This window comes from Glandiceps talaboti, chromosome 12, assembly GCF_964340395.1.
Source record: "Glandiceps talaboti chromosome 12, keGlaTala1.1, whole genome shotgun sequence".
Lineage (NCBI taxonomy): Eukaryota > Metazoa > Hemichordata > Enteropneusta > Spengelidae > Glandiceps > Glandiceps talaboti.
Genome location: NC_135560.1, coordinates 4,927,749 through 4,950,028, shown reverse-complemented (window position 1 = coordinate 4,950,028; position 22,280 = coordinate 4,927,749). Strand labels below are relative to the sequence as shown.

The 22,280-nt window shown below is 36.9% G+C and overlaps 1 protein-coding gene across 1 annotated transcript; it reads right to left on the bottom strand.

Annotated features, from left to right (window-relative positions):
* Positions 1-2,277: 2,277 nt before the first annotated feature.
* LOC144443835 (sodium-dependent multivitamin transporter-like) lies at positions 2,278-20,687 on the bottom strand. The gene is made up of 14 exons (XM_078133398.1): positions 20,560-20,687; positions 18,023-18,140; positions 17,345-17,412; positions 16,183-16,337; positions 15,096-15,230; positions 11,450-11,535; positions 11,172-11,225; positions 9,331-9,398; positions 8,638-8,726; positions 5,755-5,897; positions 4,598-4,751; positions 4,185-4,290; positions 3,267-3,406; positions 2,278-2,593 (listed from the first exon to the last, which is right to left on the bottom strand). Exons 1-14 carry the CDS (start codon positions 20,635-20,637, stop codon positions 2,440-2,442), a joined length of 1,548 nt encoding a protein of 515 aa, XP_077989524.1. The 5' UTR covers positions 20,638-20,687; the 3' UTR covers positions 2,278-2,439.
* Positions 20,688-22,280: the final 1,593 nt, after the last annotated feature.

Genomic DNA, 22,280 nt, shown 5'->3' with positions numbered 1-22,280 from the left:
TTATAGGACATATGTGATTGTTATGGTTAACGTGTGTACTGAATTATATTGGAATTGAAATATGTATTCTTAAGATATAGCCTAATTACCGGAAATCATTAATTATGCAAATTATTCATTAACACTGTAAGGTACATCAACAAACTTGATAGGGCATGTGTTTTGTTATGGTTAATGTATGTACTAAATTATGTTGAATTTGAAGTATGTATTCTTAAGATATAGCCTAATTACCAAAAATAATTTATTATGCAAATTATTCATTAACGCTCTAAGATACATCAACGAATTTTATAGGATAAATGTATGTTGTTATAATTAACGAATATACTAATTTATATTGAAATTGGCGTATGCAGTCTTAAGATATTGCGTAATTAGTTGAATTTCTCTAATTAAACATAAACAGATCTGGCTCAAAACCTAATCAGGTCTAGCTATTACCCTAAAGATTATATATCCCGAATTTCATTACAATTGAGCAAGCCGATTTTTAGAAAATGATGACACAGACAGACAGACAGACAGACATATAGACAGACAGACACACACACACACACACACACAAACAAACAGACATTCCCCTTTTAATACCTCCCGTACCCTTACGGGAGGTAAAAATGCAAGCCAAAATTCTTCCAAGAAAAAAGTAGCTTGGCATGAGCCTAGGTCAGTTTACGATTCATTTGTTTTGATAAAGGTATATGCTGTACGGACTATCTGGTAAATCGATTTTGGATACTTAGCAAACCAAGAATAGGAATATGAATGTAGACATAATGTCTGGCCTATGTCCATGAGAGGTCAAGTCAGATCACAGCGGGTAATGTTAGATACTTGGAACTATGCTAGATCAGGTCAGGTCACCTAAGGCTGAAGTTGGTTGAAGCAAAAATTTGACAATATATGACCTATGCCTATGTGGAGTGTTATCAATGAAGGTGGCGAGAGGATAAATATATTTGCTAATATCTTAAGATAAAGCCTAATTACTGAAAATAGTTAATGACGCAAATTACTTATTAGCATGAAAAGCTACATTAACAAGCTTTATAGGACACATGCACTCTGTTAACATTAATGTGTATACAAAATTACATGAAATATAAAGCCTAATAATCCAAAATTGTTATTCTGGCAAAAACCTCATTAATATTTATAAGATGTTTATTCATAGATCTTGGAGGGCCCCTCCATGATCTGCTCTGTGGTTCATCAAAACCTAATCACCTCTAGCCATTACCCAAAAAATATGCGTGCCGAATTTCATTTTAATTGTGCAAACCGTTTTTGAGGAAACGACGACCGTCACACACACACACACACACACACACACACACACACACACACACACACACACACACACACAAGCATGCACATGCAGTTAGTCAGATAGATAGATAGATATATAGATAGATAGGTAGAAAGACAGCCATACAGACAGACACAGACAGCCATACAGACAGACATCACTTAGACTTAACCTTCCCGTAAGGAGGTAAAATTCATCTAATATATGTTCACGCATGGTACATGTATTGATGATAACAAAGTACACGAGTTTGGGAAAGAGTTTGCCAATATAGTTTTCAATTGTAATGATTGTCATTAATTAGACAACAGCTAAAGAATGCAAGTTTACAATTTAATATAATTTGATACATTGATAATAACAAAGTGCACGTGTCCAATAAAGCTTATTGATGTAGCTATCGTAATCATACATTTGCATAATCAACGATTTTCGATAATTAGGCAATATCTTAAGTATGCAAGCTTCAAATATCACATAATTTATTTTCCAATTAAGGGCTATATCATGTATGACAGCTACAGCTCAGAATTTTGCATTCTAACAATGTGTGTAGGAACAAAAATCTATGAATCTGCCGTTATGAAAAGCATTCAGTTTACATTTGTTGTTTCTGTTGGTATTTTGTTTCAATTGATTCTATTCTAAACATTTACAAGACATTTGATGATGTGAGTATACAAAGTACTGAGCCTCATAAAACTGCAATACATACATCAGTGATTAGTGACTACGTTTACACGAAGTCATCATAACATCATTTTGCCGTGACTCTCAGTGGCAGGGGTTGGGGTGGGGCAGGTTCTCTCTCTCTCTCTCTCTCTCTCTCTCTCTCTCTCTCTCTCTCTCTCTCTCTCTCTCTCTCTCTCTCTCTCTCTCTCTCTCTCTCTCTCTCTCTCTCTCTCTCTAGTTAATGATAAATTAAGATTTTCAAACAGCAAACAAGTGCCGTATGTGTGATTTTTCTTTTTGGAGGCTACAATTTAAAGTAACTAATCAATGATCTTCCCTATACAGATCTAAACGAGACAATCTTTCCAAAGACAACAATGATGACATAAATATCATGGTCAGAAGGTAAAGCCAGACTTAATCTTAGAATACAGTTTGATGAGGCACTATAATCTTTACACGTTAGTCACTCGATCAAGATTCACATATCGATTTGTTACAAGGGTTGACGTTTCTTGCATTGTTGACATGTTCCATTTTTCTTCATTGGGTTCAGTCAAACGAACACTTTCAGGAGACTTCTGTTCTTCATGTGGTGGATGTTTGGGTCTGTGGAGAAAAGTTATCGTTTGAGTTTACAGAGTGGATTCGGAGTGGATTCGTATAGTGTGAGAAATGCTTCGATTCCATAACGAACAGACCTAACACAGTACAGCGGGACTGTCTGTCGGAGCCCTTCAACAAATCTGAAATCTTACTCATAAAGGAATTTAGGCCATGTTTGCCAAATATTGCCATCAATTGCAGTTTGGGGAGCAAACAAAGCAATATTGTTAGTCACTGAACCATTGAAAGAAAGGATGTACTACACCACAGTACATGGAGTGTATTATTTACACCATTATTGCAATGGCACATGTCTGTCTAAGTAAGACTGACGTCATTGTTTGACCATAGGGGCACATAGTATTTCTTAGATTGTTGTTTTCCCTGTCTACAGGCTATACATGACATTTTGACTTGAATATATTTCACCTACCTATATCTCAAAACATATCTTTAAAAAGTATAGATTGTCACAGTGTTGATACGTTTGTAGTAGCAAGATTCGTGTGATATTTTCATAACATTTATAGTGCTGCAGCTGGGCCGGCATTTCTAACGTCAACCAGCATCTCAAAAACTAGGTCACTTTTCTGGCCTCTGCTGCTTTACTAATAATAGTATACGTGTCTGTGTGCCTGAATTTTAGTAGACTTTGAAATTCGTTGATTTTCCCCACCTTAGGAAGGATAACAGTAGCTTTGGATCGACCTTCTTCTTTCTCTCTGAGGGCACAATACATCGTCGAATTTCACTGACCACAATACCAAATATGACAGTCACTGTCCAATTCATAAACCCATACCAAACGAAAGATATCTGCAGAAAGATGATATTTACATTCTTCACAAATCAGAAATATTGAGTATAATATGGTGCTGTACGTACAATGAAAAGATATGTTATGCAAGTGTTATATGAAGTTGACCATTAACTGTTGTGGTTCGAACAATCTTGACTCCCTGTAATGTAAACACATCAAAATAAGTTATTGTCGAAAGGATAGTATTTTTAAAGTTATGCCACGATCAACATTCAAGGAAGAGAAGTCAAAATTACTTGTTTTTTTCTTCAAATTCCTAGGTATTCAACTTTCTCATGGTCTGCCCTGGCAAACAATTACCGAACGGTTATATTCTGTAAATCCTTGTAGTACGTACATTTATCATATTATCCTAAAGATAGGTTTATACTACTTCTCACTGCGAGGAATACAAAAGTATAAACACGACACACTGGAATCTACCAATTGACACCACATGGTTAGAGCATTCTGGCTAGTGGGGACCTGGACTCAAATCCTACACGTTACTTTTCATTCCTCAACTTCATCTCTCTCTCTCTCTCTCTCTCTCTCTCTCTCTCTCTCTCTCTCTCTCTCTCTCTCTCTCTCTCTCTCTCTCTCTCTCTCTCTCTCTCTCTCTCTCTCTCTCTCTCTCTCTCTCTCTCTCTCTCTCTCTCTCTCACACACGTATACATATATCTATATTCAATAATATATTTGTATTATGGCATGTTGGCCCAACAAGTAACCAAATATATCAACCATATGGTTTAACTTCTAAAATGCATGTAATAGAACCATAGTGTCCAATACCTTGTAAAATGGCAAAACTGGAATCATAGCCTTCATTGACAAGACGTTTCCCAGGGAGACCCACATGCCCCAACTAGTTCCTATGATAATTGCAATAAAAGCACCCCTGGAAAATACAAAAGACAGAGTCGATTAGCTATATCACATTCCAAAGCAAAATGCATTGGGGGCAATTTGACACTCATGTATACGGGATAATATTTCTGTAAATATTAAATATGTTTATTAAAAGAAATATAAAGGTACAAAAAACAGTTCTCTTCCTTCAGTAATTCTACTTAGTATAGAAGTCTAGTAATTGCATTATAGTATATGTTGTTGTAGTCGTCAAAGCATGTATGTATTCCACAGTACAACTATTTGAGTGTTTGGTTTGATATATGTATATGAGTTGTAATAAGTAGAAAACTTACCATGTATTTGCCCTTGGATAGCACATGCCCAGAGTGTACGTACCAAGAATTGGAGATGCAAATGCGCTAAATATCACAGCAGTAATTTGGACGAATGTGCCTAAATAGGGTACACCGAAAGCCAGAACAGTGGAGACGATACCAAATAAGAAAGCTGTGTGGGGTATAAAGACACAAATACATTACAGAAATCTAAAGAATACACTGACTTGAGAGAAGCGAAACCTTTGTTTTCGTAACTGATTTATTACGTTGGAATATCAAAACATGTCAGTATACTGACTGTGGAATTCGAAAGCCAGCTTTCAGCTTTCTACCACAGACAAGTAAGAATGTAAGTTATAAATGGGTTTCCCCATGTAACATGAAAATGGGCCCGTAACATTGGTATAGGGGCATTAATATTGCATGTATAGTAAAGTCACCGGTATGTTAGAGAACTTTAGGTGGTCATACCTAGTGTATAATAGAAACTGGAATCTGATGAGATGTGGTGATTTGTAGTGTCAATAACATGTAGTGTCCAAAATAGAAAGTGTATTAATCCCTTCTGACAAGTTCATACTGACGAGTAGGAAAATTTAGATTAACTTCGTTTATAAACTATCTATGAAGGTTACCATTACAAAACCCTCAAGTTCACTTTTGCCCAAAAGTGCAATATAAGTGAAGCATTGATTGTGAAACAGCCAAGCTTGACATGTTTTGTGACTAGTGTAGTAGCTAGGTAATACATGTATATGTATATGTATAGTTATGTTTGAACTAATAACTGATATTAAAGAATTCATGTAAGGAACAGGGACAAGAAAAAATATTTACATGTACCACATTTCAGACAAGGCTATATGCCACTGCAGAAAAGGATTTTTTTCTTGCATCACAATCCAAAACACAATGATCCCCCCCCCCACCCCAACCACAATTTTCAAAACAGCATGACCTCCCTACTGCCAATTTCAAAAACAGGGTGACCCCCTACCAATCCACCGCCCCCCCCCCCGGCCGAAGAAACTGACCTATGTGTGAAGGCGCCCCAGCAAGGCGTACCGTACAGACTCGGATATAATCACTCTAAATATTGTAAATATTGTAAATTAGTGAATGTGACATCTTAGTAAACTGAACAATGACTCGCTGCAGTCGCATAGACGTACTTAGTCCTTTCGTTATGGTGGTATCTCTGAAGTCATTTTGTGTCATCGGCTGGTCAGTCCGGATAGATCGCCATCGTCGCCATGGTAATATCATATCCCTCAATATCACTGCAACTAACCCATTAAGGCCTGAGGAAATTGAGCTTGGTGTAAAAAAATACGTTATAAATTATTACACGAGGTATAAAATTAACAGTGACGAGAATTTGTTCACACAGTATTCAAAAAAACCCTGTACATTGCTTAAACTCTTAGAAATCGGGAAAAATATGGTGTTTGAATATACTTAGTAAACTGTGCAAATTATGGGGGGTTGAGGTTATTAGATATATAATATTAATATACGTCATCTTTATAACTTGGTACCTCTCTCAAAACCTTTGCTGTTGTAGGGAAATTGACATTAAATAACACTACAGATCTCCTGGATATTACCAGTGAGGATAGGCACATCTTTTTTTGTGAGAAGAAATTATATTTTCACTGACATATCACTCTTCTGATATTGTCATTTTATGCGAATATGCGAAATAGTGATTTCTGGTTATCCTTGTTCTCAGTGATTAAATTTGAGTAATATTCCATCTTCGCTTTCTTGATTACGAGGCTAACATTTCTGCATTCTTCTTAAAAAAATCCGGCGATGTACGTCTAGCTTAGTGGTGCGCCACAGACATTCAGCTGTTCTCCTCTTTTTTTTTGGCCATATCAGCTTCGGGTGATTACCATTTAATGTCAGAATGTATAGTGACAGTCCGCCTTTTCAGAGGAGCATGTATTTCAAGAAGTAAGATGTGTGTGTTATATGATGCTATGGCAGAAGAGAGGTCTGTTGGCAGTGACATGAGATCTGGGAGATAAATCAAATCATGGGTGAAGTTTTCCATCGAGATTGTTGAGATACATCGAAACGTCATTTCACGTCTTGGAAGTGAAGGTTTACGAAGTATAAGATCGTCATGGACGGGATTGTGATGTGAAAGTCCGGTGAAATCAACGAAAGTATTATTGATAATTGTTGGAGAATTAGGCATAATTAGATCCAATGTGTGGTCTTTAATGTGATTTGATTCGTGTACCCATTGTATCAGATTATATGTGGAGATTAAATTTCCTAGTAGCAGGATGACTTGTAGTGTTGAAATCACCGACAATGTAGAAAGGACTCGGACATATAACTAATCTTGCCAATGTAGAACTAAATTCCATCGTGAATTGAGAAACTGATAATTTGTTTTTAACGGAAGGTGGTGGTCGATATACGATTTAATATCTTTAAAGAGATTCCCGGTGAAGAATTGTACCTTCAACAGCTTCAAATGACTTAATAGATTAGATTGGTTTCCAGGAACTCAGCTTCAATGGTGCCTTGTGCATAATGGCTAATGGTCATTCATAAATGTTGAAACTACCAAAAAACGACCCAAAGTCTGGTAATTCTATCTAAAACTAGCCAAACGACCCATAAACTACACAAAACAAACCAAAACGAGCCAAAACGAATAAAAACAAGTCAAAACGAGCCAGGAATTAACCTCGCACTTAATATGTTTTCAACGGGTACATGCACACTGAGTACAGACATTGTGTTCAGCCATATTTGATACCCTTCAATGGGCGACTGAAGGTGCACTGTATAGAAATACATGATACATGCACTTTGGACCAATGGCTAATCCACCACCAGATGTTTCCACTCGAGGTAGATGTTTGTAAACATAGCTAGATGGAGTTCATTCAGCAAGTATATGCTCATCACCTGCCTCCTTCAGCCAAGGTTTTGTTAAAGTGAGAATGTCAACATCTTTTTAATTTATGTAATCTTTGATCTCAGCTGCCTTATTACAGACAGAACGGACGTTCCAAGTTTTATGTAAGAACTGACTTTGCTTATGAATGACAGAGGAACTGTGGTGGCTTACTAGTGATAATGTAAACTGGATAAAATTGTTGAAGTTTACCCCATTGACTTTTGAATGTGCAGTACATCTTGATCTGAGGCTTGATGAGATTATTCTAATATCCCTTTGTTTCCATATTCCAGCTCTGTGACCTCTATGTGTGTCAGGTTTTCTTTGAAGGTTCAATTGTTTGTTTGATGGTATTCCACACTGGACTTTGAACAGAATGAGTTACAGTTGTGATATTGGATATTACATTGTTCATTGATTAGCATGTAAAAAGAAAAAGGTCAGCAGTCATATTGGCCCACTGTCTAATGGCTAAATGAACTAAGCAGAGATTCTGAAAGTCAATAATGAATGTCACTTATTAACTGATAGCTCGCACAGTTGCTGCGAAGCAGCCACATAGCAGCTCAATGCATGACTGGTATGCATGCGCATCCTATATACTATGCGATGTTTTTTTTGACGTTTTACCCAAGGATGCATTGCGGTGTAAGGACTATGCATGCGCATTCTATATACTATGTGCATTCTCCACGCTGAGGGCATTATCTACAATATCATCATGAGGCAGCTGGTCACAAATGAATCTACCCTGTGCAAGCTTATGGGCTTTGCCTGATTATGATATTATCTTCAAAGTCTTGCAAAAGGCAAGTCTCAGTGTTATCCAGCATAGTCCTGAGATATTCACAAGTCAATGGCTTCAAAAATCGATGAAGGAAAATCCAAATAAGCAAGAAAAAACGCTTTGTTGCAAGAGTAAAGGATTTGGGGATGCCAATGAAGGGTGCACTCCATATAATACTGATGATCATTAACAATTAATCTCTTCTCCAGTGTTCTAGTCTTGTATTTAATTACTGTACACTATTACACTAGTCTTTTTGCATCTTAATGGATGTGAAATAACAAAACATAAATTGTGTATGTAAATATTTCAATTATAGTGACTATGATTATGATGAAGCCCTACCTCAATGCACCAGCAAACAAACATGAAACAAACAATCCTTGCAGTCCTGGGATGTGGCCTAATTTTGAACTCACGAAGAAGATAAGTATCTGTAAATTGATAAAATGGGAACCATGTCACTTCATTTCCATAAAGAGTTGGCCATACTGTTTGTCACCTCGTTTCCATGAAGAGTTGGGGCGAAGATAAATAAGTGACGGTGAGAGAAATATATTTATTCATGTAATTTGTCAATGAAGTATTGTAAAAAAAATATACTTAGATACGAAATTAATGTTGATGGTACAAAAAGCAGTCAATAAGCTAAGCGGAATTCAAAATGACGGCGCAGGAGGGGGTGGTGGTAAGGTGAGTAAATGTAGCTAATTTGAAAGATATATATATATATATATATATATATATATATATATATATATATATATATATATATATATATATATATATATATATATATATACCCTAGTCTCGTGAAGCATTTGTTCATGTGTTATTATTCTTTTAAGAACGTCTATGTTTCTTTGGTTTAACGTTCTTCCTTGCCATAGTTATTTTTCTCAAAGTTAACATGAATTCTAATGATGAGGGCAAGCTCTTTGAGATTAGATGATAACGTAATATATACTTGTGACTTACTAAATCAGAGTATGTTTTGCTAAATAAAACCAAACAATTGTATGAGATGAAGATTTGTACCTGGTCTGGGGTGCGGTAATTTGGCACGTAGTTTGGTTCCTCCCAGTCTTGTGGAGGAACTGTTATATCTGCAAATAATTGAATGATTTTGAGGTAATATAATTGCTTCATTAAACACCATTCTCTACTTCCAAACATTCAATGAATACACCAATAAATGTTATATAAATGTTCTATGCACGAATTGTTTTACATTCTATTGAAAAGAGCATAAACCACTCTCAGTAAAAATTAATATAAAAAAATCTCAATGTTAAATAATATTAAAGCTAACAGTACTAGTTGAGAACGTTGCAACAAAAACTATGGAATTTGTACCTTGGTCAATCTACATCACAAATAGCTTCTAACATCATTGCTATTTGGTGCTCGAAATATAAGTGAAAATGTTTTAAATCGCACTCATTGCATCTAATTTTCATAAATTGTTCTTGAGCATGTATATATATTTTTTTATTAACTCGGTAAATACTCGTGCATATCATCATGGTGTTGTCTATCGACTCGTAGTGATAAGGCCCCATAGGTAACTTTAATTTTCCTTGGCTGAACGAAGAAAACATTGGGAAATTCTTTCTAAATACTTTACTGCACCATAAAACCCAAATACTTTACTGCACCATTTCATTTTCGATTGTGCCTTGCATATAAACATAGCTAAATTGTAATGTAACAAATCTTCATAAATAAATTTATGAAAAGATATCACAACTTATGAAAACTTTATTACCGATAAATCGACAGTCGTTCATGCCTTTTTTGCTATGTGTCATCTAAATCAAAGTCGTCGCCACGCTCCGTAGGACTGAATACTAATGCCTACTGATAGGAACTGCGATTGCCAAACACGCACTGTGAGTGAAGGCCTTGCCGCGCCCTCACGCGATAACAGTAAGAACATTTTTCTTGTTGTATGTTTGACATTGGGGTCATCATTCTCAAAGCTTGTCAATCAAAATCAACATGGCGTCGCCAGTCACCAAGCAAGTAAACATATCAAGACGCATTGGTGAAACTTGGATATTCACACGTGAAAGACTTTCATAGAAGAAAAATTATCTGCATGATAACAGTCCATGAGTTGGAGCCAATTGAGCTCCTTCGACTCGCAGCTAGCTAATAGACTGTACACGTACACGGCACCATAGACAAGTGAGTGTATGAGCATGACATTGTCAATGAAATTGCCGTGTTGGGCATCGAGGTCGTCCAACAACACCTTTAAAAAAATGCACATTTTCAAGCTTTCACGAGGAAAGATAGGAAAGGTAAATTACTTGATTATGACCATCAAAATACATTTACGAGGTCAAATTTGCGCTGCAGTGTACGTGTATATGCGTTGAATGTTGAGTGAACTGTATGCAAATCATACGAGAGAGTAAAGCCCAATTCCATGACGTCACATCATGAATAAGTAATAGAAAAGGAGATACAGTGAGCAGTGACAGTCGCTCGTGCCTCCGGCATTCGCTGATCAGTACGCAGTTAAAGTATTGCTCCAGATCGGAGCGAGGCAACGACTTTAGTTTTAGATAATACGTAACAAAAAGGCAGGAACGACTGTTGACAGTCCGACACTCGCTGATCAGTACGTGGTTATAGTATTGCTCCAGATCGGGGCGAGGCAATGACTTGATAAAACATAGCAAAAAAGCAGGAACGACTGTCGACAGTCTAGTGGGATGGGTGTAGGGGTTGATAAGGGAGGAGGGACTAGGGGTGATAAGGACAATAATGTTGAAGATGGTTACAATGATGGCGTTGATGTTGTTTTTGTTAATTATAAAGTAAACCAAATACAAGTCAAAACGAAACTTGAAAGTATTCCCCGTACTTACTGTCTAGTGGAGAAAAGGTACTGTTGATTGATGGCCAAAGTGGAGTTAAGTCATCTACAGAAAAGACATTATACTGTATAAACAATGGAGTCTTTGAAAAGATAAAATAAGATCTACACAGAATTTCACATGAAGGTAAAACGGTTGAAACAATAAAGGAAAACTCAAGAAAGGTGTTCTCAATTAATATACATTCTCTAAAATTAGAACAGACAGATCTTCTGGTGTCATCTATCAATCATGTACATTAATATAATACAAATATTAAACATGCTTACTGTCATAGAAGGCAAACAGAGCAAGCCCAGTTACAAACAGGAGTGAAAACATCACCATGTTGAGCGGTATTGTCAATAACACGGTCCTTTAGAACGATGGGTAGAAACGTTTAGATATTTACAATATATTATTTCAAAGTTAACATAAAAGCGTGAAAGTGGTGTTGATGTCTAAGTATAAATTCTTCAATTTAAATTTACAGTAAATTATAGTAGGTTATTATACAATAGACGCTCTCTCTGATAATACTAAGAGATACCAAGATACCAATGCTACAGAGCTGGCTAATATTATGAACGAGCTCTCCGTTCACAAAGGATGTACACTGCTTAAAGTGGCACAAGCTGAGTCTATAAATCTGTTTTACTCAATTGAAAATACTCACATAAAACCTTGATTATAATTAAAAGCTACTTAACCAAACTATTCAGGACACTTTTGTTTTGTTATCATCAAATTGTACATACCAGAGTATATACACTATGAAACGTGCATGTGATTTTTAAAATTACAGAAACAACCCCACATACATTAAATAATGTGATTGATTCACCAACATTGTAAGCTACATCAACATTGGACATGATTGTATGCTTTGTTATAATCAATATATACACCACATCATACTGAAGATAAAATACGTGCAAAAAGTTTGTTATTGTATGTGCAATAACAAACATTTTACACAGCCATTAAGCAATCTTTTGCAATTTAGAGGTGGACATATCCCAGTCTCAAGCTCTTCCCCCATCTCTTACTGTCAAGATGATGCTATTAGACTTCTGGAGTTTTAAAAAACAATAAAATAGTTCAACCCTATGTACTTGCTAATTACATGCTGGTTCTGTCTTGTAAAGCTTGGAAACTTTGTACTTCCTAAAAAGGGCCTGGTCGCTTTAAGTGTCAAAAAACACCAGAGTAGCTCATAGGATCCCTCCGCATGAGATTTGTACATATTCCCATTTCAGTTTGGGGATCAGTTTTTACGGGCAGGGGTGGGTCGGTGACTTTTTGTTCGTGTTGTACTTAAAAATAGTGATCCCCTGCAATTCATTAACAAAACAATCCACCCCCCCCCAAAAAAAAAAAATAAAAAAAAATAAATAAAATAACACTGTTACTGACACCCTCCCCCCATCTTTTGCCAAGAAACATTCGTTTTGTTCTTGCAAAAGACATTCTATTCTCAAAGCATAATACCACACACTGGATAGTTAATTTTACATGTTACATTTTCAGTAATTTTAAGTGTATCTGGTAAATTGCTAACCAAAATCCATTGCTTCACATGTATAAAGCTCTTTAGATAGGAACCCTATGAGAAGTATATGATTGTCTGTTCACTGACATACAAAATATTCATGGTTTAGTAACCAAAAGTTCTAGGATATCTCTCTGATTGAGTGAACAATTACCATAGATTAATTCAGCTAATTGTCAAATACAATATTAGAAATGGAGTTAATATACTTGTAAACCCATGTCAATAAGTGTCACACATAATGATATACTTACAACTCATATAATGAATTGTTTGCACGAATGTTCGCATCATATAGTCAATATATTGTTTTCTTTAGACTTAAGACAGCTGCGGCTTTCCATACATGTACACGCATTGACTAGTTTGCACTCCTCAAGGCACTTGTTTGTCCTGTTCATAATTGTTCAGTTTAATCACTGACTCAAAACTCCCCTCCCTTCATTGACCAAACTGCTAATTTCATCCAAAGTGTTTTTGAAAAGGTTTTGAATAATGAAATGTGATAAATGTTATTGATTTCAAAATAGAAATTAAAAATGTCATTAAAAGGTTTTCTGTACTACAGCAGTTTCCGAACTACATTACTAATACAATTCAATTCACTTACTACTGGCTATGTTGTCCAGTATATTGCTGACAACATGATAGCCTTGAAAATAAATACATTTTAATACCAAGGAAATGTAATATTATGATCTGCTAACAACATTTTAATCAGTATGTAGTATTATGTAGTGCTATGAATACAAAGCCAGTATGTAGTGAGGACAAAATAGCTCTTTTATTGGCACAATAAATGTATTTTAGTGACATGCACAACAATTATTTTTCTCCATTTTTCAATTTGACATTTTTAGAAATGTGTATTGGTGTAGAAAACAGATTTCATTATAAAAGACCTCCTCCCTCACCTCCTCCCCACACTAAAAGAATTTAGTTTTTACCCTACATTGAACTATTGATCTCAACCATAAATCAATTTGGGACTTCTAATGGAGATGATCGTAGTTATCATACCTTATATGTACAAAAATGTATAGGAACTAGACTAACTATATACATGGACATTGAATATCCAATATCTATTCACAGGCTGGGTCAGTCACAGTGTTTGCCACATATTATTTCAGAGTTTCCTAAAATGGTTATGTTTTGAGCAATTCAACATGTTCAGGTCAATGGAGGAACAGATTTTAGAACCAGTACATTTTAAGGTATTTTATTTCTAAAGTGTTACATGTACAGCTACACATGACAGTTTTTATACCACAAGATGACACAATGCAACCCATATGGTGTGCAATAGCAAGAAGTCATTTCTAACAAATAACTGTTGCTTAAAGGTGGCCTTAGTGCAGTGTTGTGACTCCATATCATAATTATGTATTGGGTGTATCAAGAGACAGAGTTTATGTTATATTTGAATGTATATTTATAGCTAATTGTTTATGGTTTATTTTATGGACATACATTATTTTGTTTAATAGCTAGCGTAGCAGCTCAATGACCAGTACGCATGTGCGTCCTATATACTATGGTATTTTTGGTGGTTTCACTCAAGGATGCACGTTCTATATACGATGCGCAATCTCCACGCAGAGGGCGCTATCTACGATATCATCATGAGGCATCCAGTCACAAATGAATCTTCCCTGCGCAAGTTGCCTAGTTATGATATTAAATGTATGGACATTTAAGTACAGGAGTGTGGCTCATGATTTTGTTTAGTTATTCGTAAAAATGATGACCCCTTCTTTGAATCCCAAATTGAGGTGACCCCACCCCCTTATTTGTCAGGCCGTAAAAACCTAAAATGCTATTAAACTCCTTTTAAAATATGTTTACCCTGTGTAGTCGCTAATTACATGATGCTTCAATCTTATAAAGTATTTGTGAGACATAGATAGTCAAGCAGTCCACTCTGAATCACGACCAAATACCTATCATGTGATATATGGAGGTGGGGGGGGGGGGGGGGTCATCATGTTTTAAAATCAAGTGATGTGGGGAATCAGCCTGTTTACAGAGACGGGGTGACCTTTCATCTGCACTATGGAAATATCCACAGACCCCCCCCCCCCCCCCCATGGCCACAGAAACTGACACTGACCGGCCTCCTAGTCTTGTATTACCGGTTGCATTTACCACAGACACTTGTGACCCATGATATGTATCAGAAGACTATTGATAATGTTTACGTATTATGGTCGATAATATACAAACAAGGTATAATAACACCAGTTTCTATGACGAAATTCAACTAGCGCCAATACATCCGTGTTATTTTCATTCCTGATATTATCAGTTATAAGCGTCAGTTTTATCGATATATTAACCCGTTACGAAACATATCACGTGTCACGAGTGTCTGTAATGTTTACCCTTTGGCTTGGCCTACAGATTTTGCCGCCATTATTCGTTGGACAGCACCTTGGTTAACCATCGTTCCCATTGAATAAAACATCAAACTTAATACACCCCAGAACGTCAGGCGAATGGTTGGGTCTGGACCAAACCTGTGTGTTGAACACAAAGAAAAAAGTCTTAGTGCGATTGTTGAATTGGGGGCGAGTCACATTTTACAACGACTCGCATCTTTGTATAATTTGATTTGTAATTTCGTCATACCATCCCAGCCACCACTTGTATTGTAAGTATAAGAAACAGTCCAGCGATTAAAATTTAAAGTGGGCGGACCCAAAGTAAATTTTATTTCAGTGTTAATCAACTTGTAATGCTAATATCAATAATTCTGAACGAATAAATTTATCAGTATACATAGCTGACGACAACGTTTTGGTGACATCTGATTAATGCCTGGGATGAGTCCCAGCCCAGTCAGACTCAAATGCCATTAGCACTATCAGTGAGGTGTCAGCGGTGGGATAGATTCCTTGCAAATGGAGTGGTTGTCCTCATCAAATATATATGTATGAATATCTTGGAAATGAACCAATGACATTGAAGACGTAACTACTTGTATTATAGCAGGCACAAGCCAAATTGAACAAAAAATATGGAATATATATATACTCTGGTCATTTTACGTCACGACAACGAGCATCTATCTCACGACAACATCTGTCTACGTCTCTGGTTCTGCTGTGTTCGAAATATGACTCAAAACGTTCAAAACTGCCATTAATTACCTTGACTTTTCTTTGATATTACTGACCATGGTATAACTATTTTATTCTCCAATATTTCTCTTTATTCAGCCGGAAAAAAACTCGTGACCTAAGGGTTGTCACTCGCCTAGCGACTCGTAGTTACAAAGGCCCCTTGGGTGAATGGGTCACTCGTATTTTCCTTGGCTGAACGAAGAAACTTTGTGGGATGTCAACAAAATAACAGTTTGCTTATGATATGTGTATGTGAATCTCAAGTCCGTCTGTTTAAAATTCTCACACCACCTTATTTTAACCAATTCTACTAACTTATATGAGTGGAAATTTTTTTTACACTTACTCGAAAATATCGAGCCTTCCATGGTAATTGTTGTATTCAAACACAGTGTTTAAACCACCGGCCTGGTTGGTAGCCAATACCATGACAACAATGATCGAACTCAACATAACGATGCATTGAAAGACATCAGTCCAGATGACAGCTTTCATTCCACCCTATACGGCATGACATGAACAGCAATACAGTTTATTAACATGAATTACAAAACGTCTCTTCAGAGGCATTGCACATGGAAGTCATTATATATGTCTCTAATCTTCACACGTACGGTATACATACATACATACATACATACATACATACATACATACATACATACATATACATACATACATACATGCATACATACATACATACATACATTTCTATTAGAGTCAGTTCTACAAGATACTCTATGTAATTAATGTTTAACAAAGTGCAAATCAATATCTGTTTAGGGGACGAGCAGAATGTACGGCAGGGGATGGGGTCTGAGGGAAAAAACATTTAACATGGATTTTCGTAGCCCCCTCCTCAAGACTACACATGTGTTTATATGTGCAATTATATGGTACCATACGTTCTGGAGGTGTACAATTATATGGTACATTACATTAAAGTATTAAACCATGGCAATCGACTTCAGCTTCTATACATAAAAGAGATTTCTTTATAAATACAAGTGGGCTTTGCAAGGGGAGGTCTCACATTCAGGCTGTAACCCGTATACTTGGAGATACTTAGCCAGCAGGTGTTTCCCCCTCCACCCTTAATTTGGGAGAAACGGCATCAACGTGATAGCTGGTGAGGAGGGTGTGTCCGCCTCCCACGGTGAGCACAATTTTGAAAAACATACCATCAAAGGCGTTGGAGCACAACTGTACAGTTTAAAAAAAAACTGTTTATCCATATGCTAGGCCATGTTAACAATAGGTGTTCATTTCAGTGCTGAATGACTATCCAGTTGCCTATCCAATCATGTGGCTATCTTTGCGATATACGCGATCTGTTGCTATGGGCGTGGTCATGTTGTTAGATATACTTGAATACATTTTTGAATGTTTTTGTTCACTTGTGTATGAATTTCTCTCTCTCTCTCACTCTCTACTAACTTTTTTCAGGTTACCCTACTTTCTCATCAGGACCCCACCCCGACGTAAATTCTGCTAGTTCTCTCACTCACCAAGGTCGTATAAAAGGTACAGACAGCCCCTGTAATGACGATGGTTATCCAATAGTCTATGCCTTGTACTAGATGGTCATAGTGAAATAGTAGACAAGAGTTAATGAAATTACTACACTTCGGAAGACTATTAATTGAAACCTCGCTACTCACATTAATTACAGTTGACATGCATAATTAGCCATTGTCGTGTTTCAATGTCTATATTAAACTTCATTCGTCGTTCATTTTATCAATGACAGTCTGACAGCCTGTCTGTCTGTCTGTCTGTCTGTCTGTCTGTCTGTCTGTCTGTCTGTCTGTACATGTCTGCCTGCCTGCCTGTCTGTCCGTTTGTATGTCTGTCGCCAGTCTGTCTACCAACATCATTTACAATTTGTAAAACAGACGTCCTTCTTTCTATCAGAGCCCTAACCCTACTCTACCCCCTAATCCATATCATTATTAAAGTTCTATGCTACTACACGATGATGAACTTGTTCCAATATTATATGATATTGCACTGATGTGAACATGAACTAATCACTAGATTGATGTGATTATGAAACCTGGATGTGAACACGATTGAGATTCATACAAAGTTGAGGGTTGATGTACATGATGTATCCACTTTATATCACTAATACGAGAAATCTGACAATACTACTTTTAACAGGTCACAAGTACAAGTTTGCCTACCTGCTTGGAAAGCCAATGCTGGTCCAACCAATGTGGTAGCCATATATAGGTTTGTTGTCAACAGATAAAGACATGATACGGCGATGCGCAGTGAGTGATGAAATCGGAGAGAAACATACTATAGGGAATTCAAAATAATTAAAGGTAGCATAGAAACCCCGGAATCCAGTCATTAAAGGGGCACAAGCTGAATTCATATTTTTTTGGGATGTACTTTTTCTGCATTTTAAAAGGTACTCATGGTATTCTACTGATGTGTACTTACCTTCACTTACATTTGACAGAACTGAAACCTGCTGGTACTAGGATATAACTTATAAACTATTCAATGACATAATTTATGGTACATAACAAAAAATGTACAGGAACTCAATCAATCAATCAATCACAATAATTTGTAGAGCGCCAAAATCCAGGCAAAATTCTGTTCAGGGGCGCTGGGTGGTTAGTCCACACCGTAGGCTTTACAAAAGAAATGTGTCTTCAGTTTTCTTTTGAAACAATCAATAGTTGGTGCAAGTTTAATGTCAGTTGGCAGTGAATTCCAAAGCTTTGGAGCAGCATAAGCGTACGTCCACTATGCAATCAAGAATGCCAGAACACAAATAGTAATATCATAGAAGGTATACATCGATATTAACATTACAGGGGAATAGTAAATTGAAAGTTTTGCAAGTATTTTCACATAAGCATATAAACTCAGCTTGTGCCACTTTGATAATCATGTGACACTTACACGACAGTACCACGTGCACGTCACATGATATTCCTTTTTTGAAAACAAGGAACAGGAAAAATTTTGGATGGCATTGGGCACTGTCTGTCTGCCTACATGTTTTTTATTTCATTTTTTCAGACACATGATAAATTACGTCATTGGATCGTTAATAAATGATATCCTAGTACCAGGTTTTAGTTCAGTCAAATGTAAGTGATGGTTAGTACCTTTTGAAATGCAGACAAAATACATCACATGTAAATTCACTTTGTGCCCCTGTAAAGATTATTCCAGATTCCAGGTTTCCATGCTACCATGATTACATAGATTTTGTAATCCACAGTGCCAATCACAAAGTACATGATCCCCACTTAGCCTAATTAGATAACACATATCCCTCCTCAGGTAGAAAACTTGAAGCTAGTCTTTACCCTCGGTATATATTATCTGACCTTTGTCCTAGTTCTGATTAGTCTCAGTTACCCAGCCTCTTGCCGTTGAGGGCTCCCCCATATGAGGCATGAGGCTGGGTAACCGATAGTCTATCTGCTAGACCTCGGATGTTCTTCCGATAGAATACGACACACGCCCGAACATCGCTATCGAGGATGGAACATCCGAGTTCCTCACTGCGAACTTCGTTCGCTTATAGTATATATATCGAAAGAAAGCCCGAACGTCTAGCAGCAAGAATAGGTAACCGAGACCTCAGACCACTAACGTGGTCTGAGCCGAGACGAAGTTCTAGCATAGACAGTGGAGGGGAGACTCCACTGTCTGTGGGTTCTAGTCACATTATAAGAATACATTTTCTTATTGAAGAAGGTAAATGACTGCTCTAGTCACTGGGAACAGGACAAATAAATAATTTTGTTCTTGCGATTTTCCAGATTTCTAATATTATTTCTTATTATCTCTATATTTCAAATAAAAGTTTTCAATATTGTCATCATAACTACTAGTATATGTTTACTTCCATTAGTCGTATCAGTACTCGGATGTTGACACTCACTGCGCAATGTGTTAATTGGGCAAATAGCCCGTGAGTTCGTTCTTTGATTAGCAATCTACTAATTAATGCAAAGCTAGTAAACACTGATAACACAGTGATAACGGTAGGAAATGAGAAAAACAGTGACAGGAAACAATAGTTATGAACTTTATTTGAAATGTAGAGAGAATAAGAAAATATTACAATTCTGGAAAATCGTGAGAACAAAATTATTCATCCTGTTCATAACAATAGTTATAAACTTTATTTGAAATGTAGAGAGAATAAGAAAATATTAGAAATCTGGAAAATCGTGAGAACAAAATTATTCATCCTGTTCCGTGCTTTAGTCTGTGAAGCCGGGTACGCCGTGAAGGGGCGCCCACACACATCGGAGGGGCGGCCGGTGAGGGCGAAACGACACAAAGTATCTTACAGTCGATTGACTGCTCATGAGATTGAATGTAATGGTTCAAAGAGTATCTAGCCCAAGATATTTCATAGCTCCCCTTTCAGACCATTGAAATTTAAACCCCCCACCCCCTCACCCTCAAACTTTGTCAAGGCCCATTTTTTCCTCGGCTCTGCCTCCCTACTGCAAATTCAAAATTGTTATAAATGTATCATGATTCCGTAAAATATATAGAGTTACTGAAAATGAAAAGTAGGAATCGTTTTCATCCAATTAGAAGCATGTTCAGACCCGGTGACAGTCGCCATCTTATGTTCCAGGGGGGGGGGGGGTTCCAATGCAGTATTCCCCCTAGACACTCTGTTGGCGGCGCACATGGAAGAGAGTCTAATTATTAATTGAGACTTTAAACTAACCTCATAAATACTGACTATTTCAAGTCCCCGGATGACAGGTATAAACGTGAACGTCATTATTGTTATCCCAATTATCATGGCCAATAATGCCCAAATATATGTGAAGCCATATGCAAATATCTCTGCTGGAAATCCCAAAACAGAGATAGACGACGTAAAGGTAACAAAAAACGACATGGCAAGCGGTAAGCAGCCCATCCTGCGATTAGCAACAAGATACCTGGGAATGGAATGAGAGAAAGAAAGAGAGATGAAAACATGTACGCATGCGCACATGACATCATTAGTCGTCAGTTTCTGTGGGAATACAACACTATTTCCGTTATTGACATGTTGTTTTTAAATTTTCGCTCCGTCCAACAAGTCTACAATGATAGCTGTGTCACACTGGTCTAGACGCCACGCACCCCACCACACACAAGGTGTGGAAAACCGTGATTAGCGTACATAGGAGGCAACATACGTAGTTAGAGAGAGGTTGCATGTGAATTCATCATGTGAGCTGATGTATGATGGAATGATTTAAATGTCTTATTATGTATTCAACCAATACTGTTATAGGGCCGTAGCCTGACCAAATTGCCAGGGAGGGGGGGGGGGGGGAAGAACTTTGTCTTGGTGCAATCATGCATTCAAAAATTTAGAAAGGTGGCTATTTTAAATAAATTTGCATTCAATTTACATAATATCTATTTTAGCATACGCAATTAAATATCATATGTAAGGCCAAAAAAAATTAGAAAAGCTGGTCAACAGGCAACCTAACCCATCACATTGGGTAGGTAGGTCGATTTCATTTTTTCACAATGGAAGTTATGCTTAACAAGGATAAAACAAACCATATATAACGTTATAACAGGAAATTTGCAAATTGTCAAATGACTGTCTGTGCTAATAACTGTGGCTATGTTGTGTCTGTGTCGAAATTTGTCTGGCCAGCAAGGTGGGTTTCGATGCTTGAAACAACACAAAATTTTCAGGACTAATATTTTAGTTTAGATTCATTATCTGTGCCAAATTTGGTGTATGTGCCTTTTGTGGTCTATATTTCGTACATATTTCAATCTGACCTTGCAAATTCTCAAGTTAATGATTGTGGGTATGTAGGTTTGTCTGTGTTGAATTTGCCGTGGCTCGCAAAGTGGGTTCATATCACAGTCACTTGTGAACTAATATTCCATTCCATGATGGTGATATTCTAGTCTAGGGTGATCATAATACAAAGTAATGACGTTATTATAGGTATTTACTATTTTCAAAAAATACCGTTACTGTTACCGGTGACTGTTGTGGAGTAATTATTCGATGTAAAACATAGTGGCCAAGATTCTGTAAGCCGTACATATGTCAATTGAGTTGGCACACACGGAACGGATCATGTCACTAAAACATTCTATTCACGTTAACATTTTACATAACATACCTACCTTCATAAAAACGACAGTCGATAACCTACATGTAAAATGTTGTAACGACTAATAAAATCGTCAATTTGTCGAGCGAAAAAACACGTCAGGCTCTGGGAACAGTCACTGCAGTGCGCTGCGCGAAATGATGGCATCTCTGATTTGAAGGGAAATCTCATTAACATATTAAGATTCTTACACGAATTAACTGCCTGATCTGGTTTTCAGTGATGCTTGCAGTCTGGCAGTACATTCGCACCTATCGCTCAAAATATACTGGGGGACCTAGACCACTCAATGCTACTCACGCAGAAG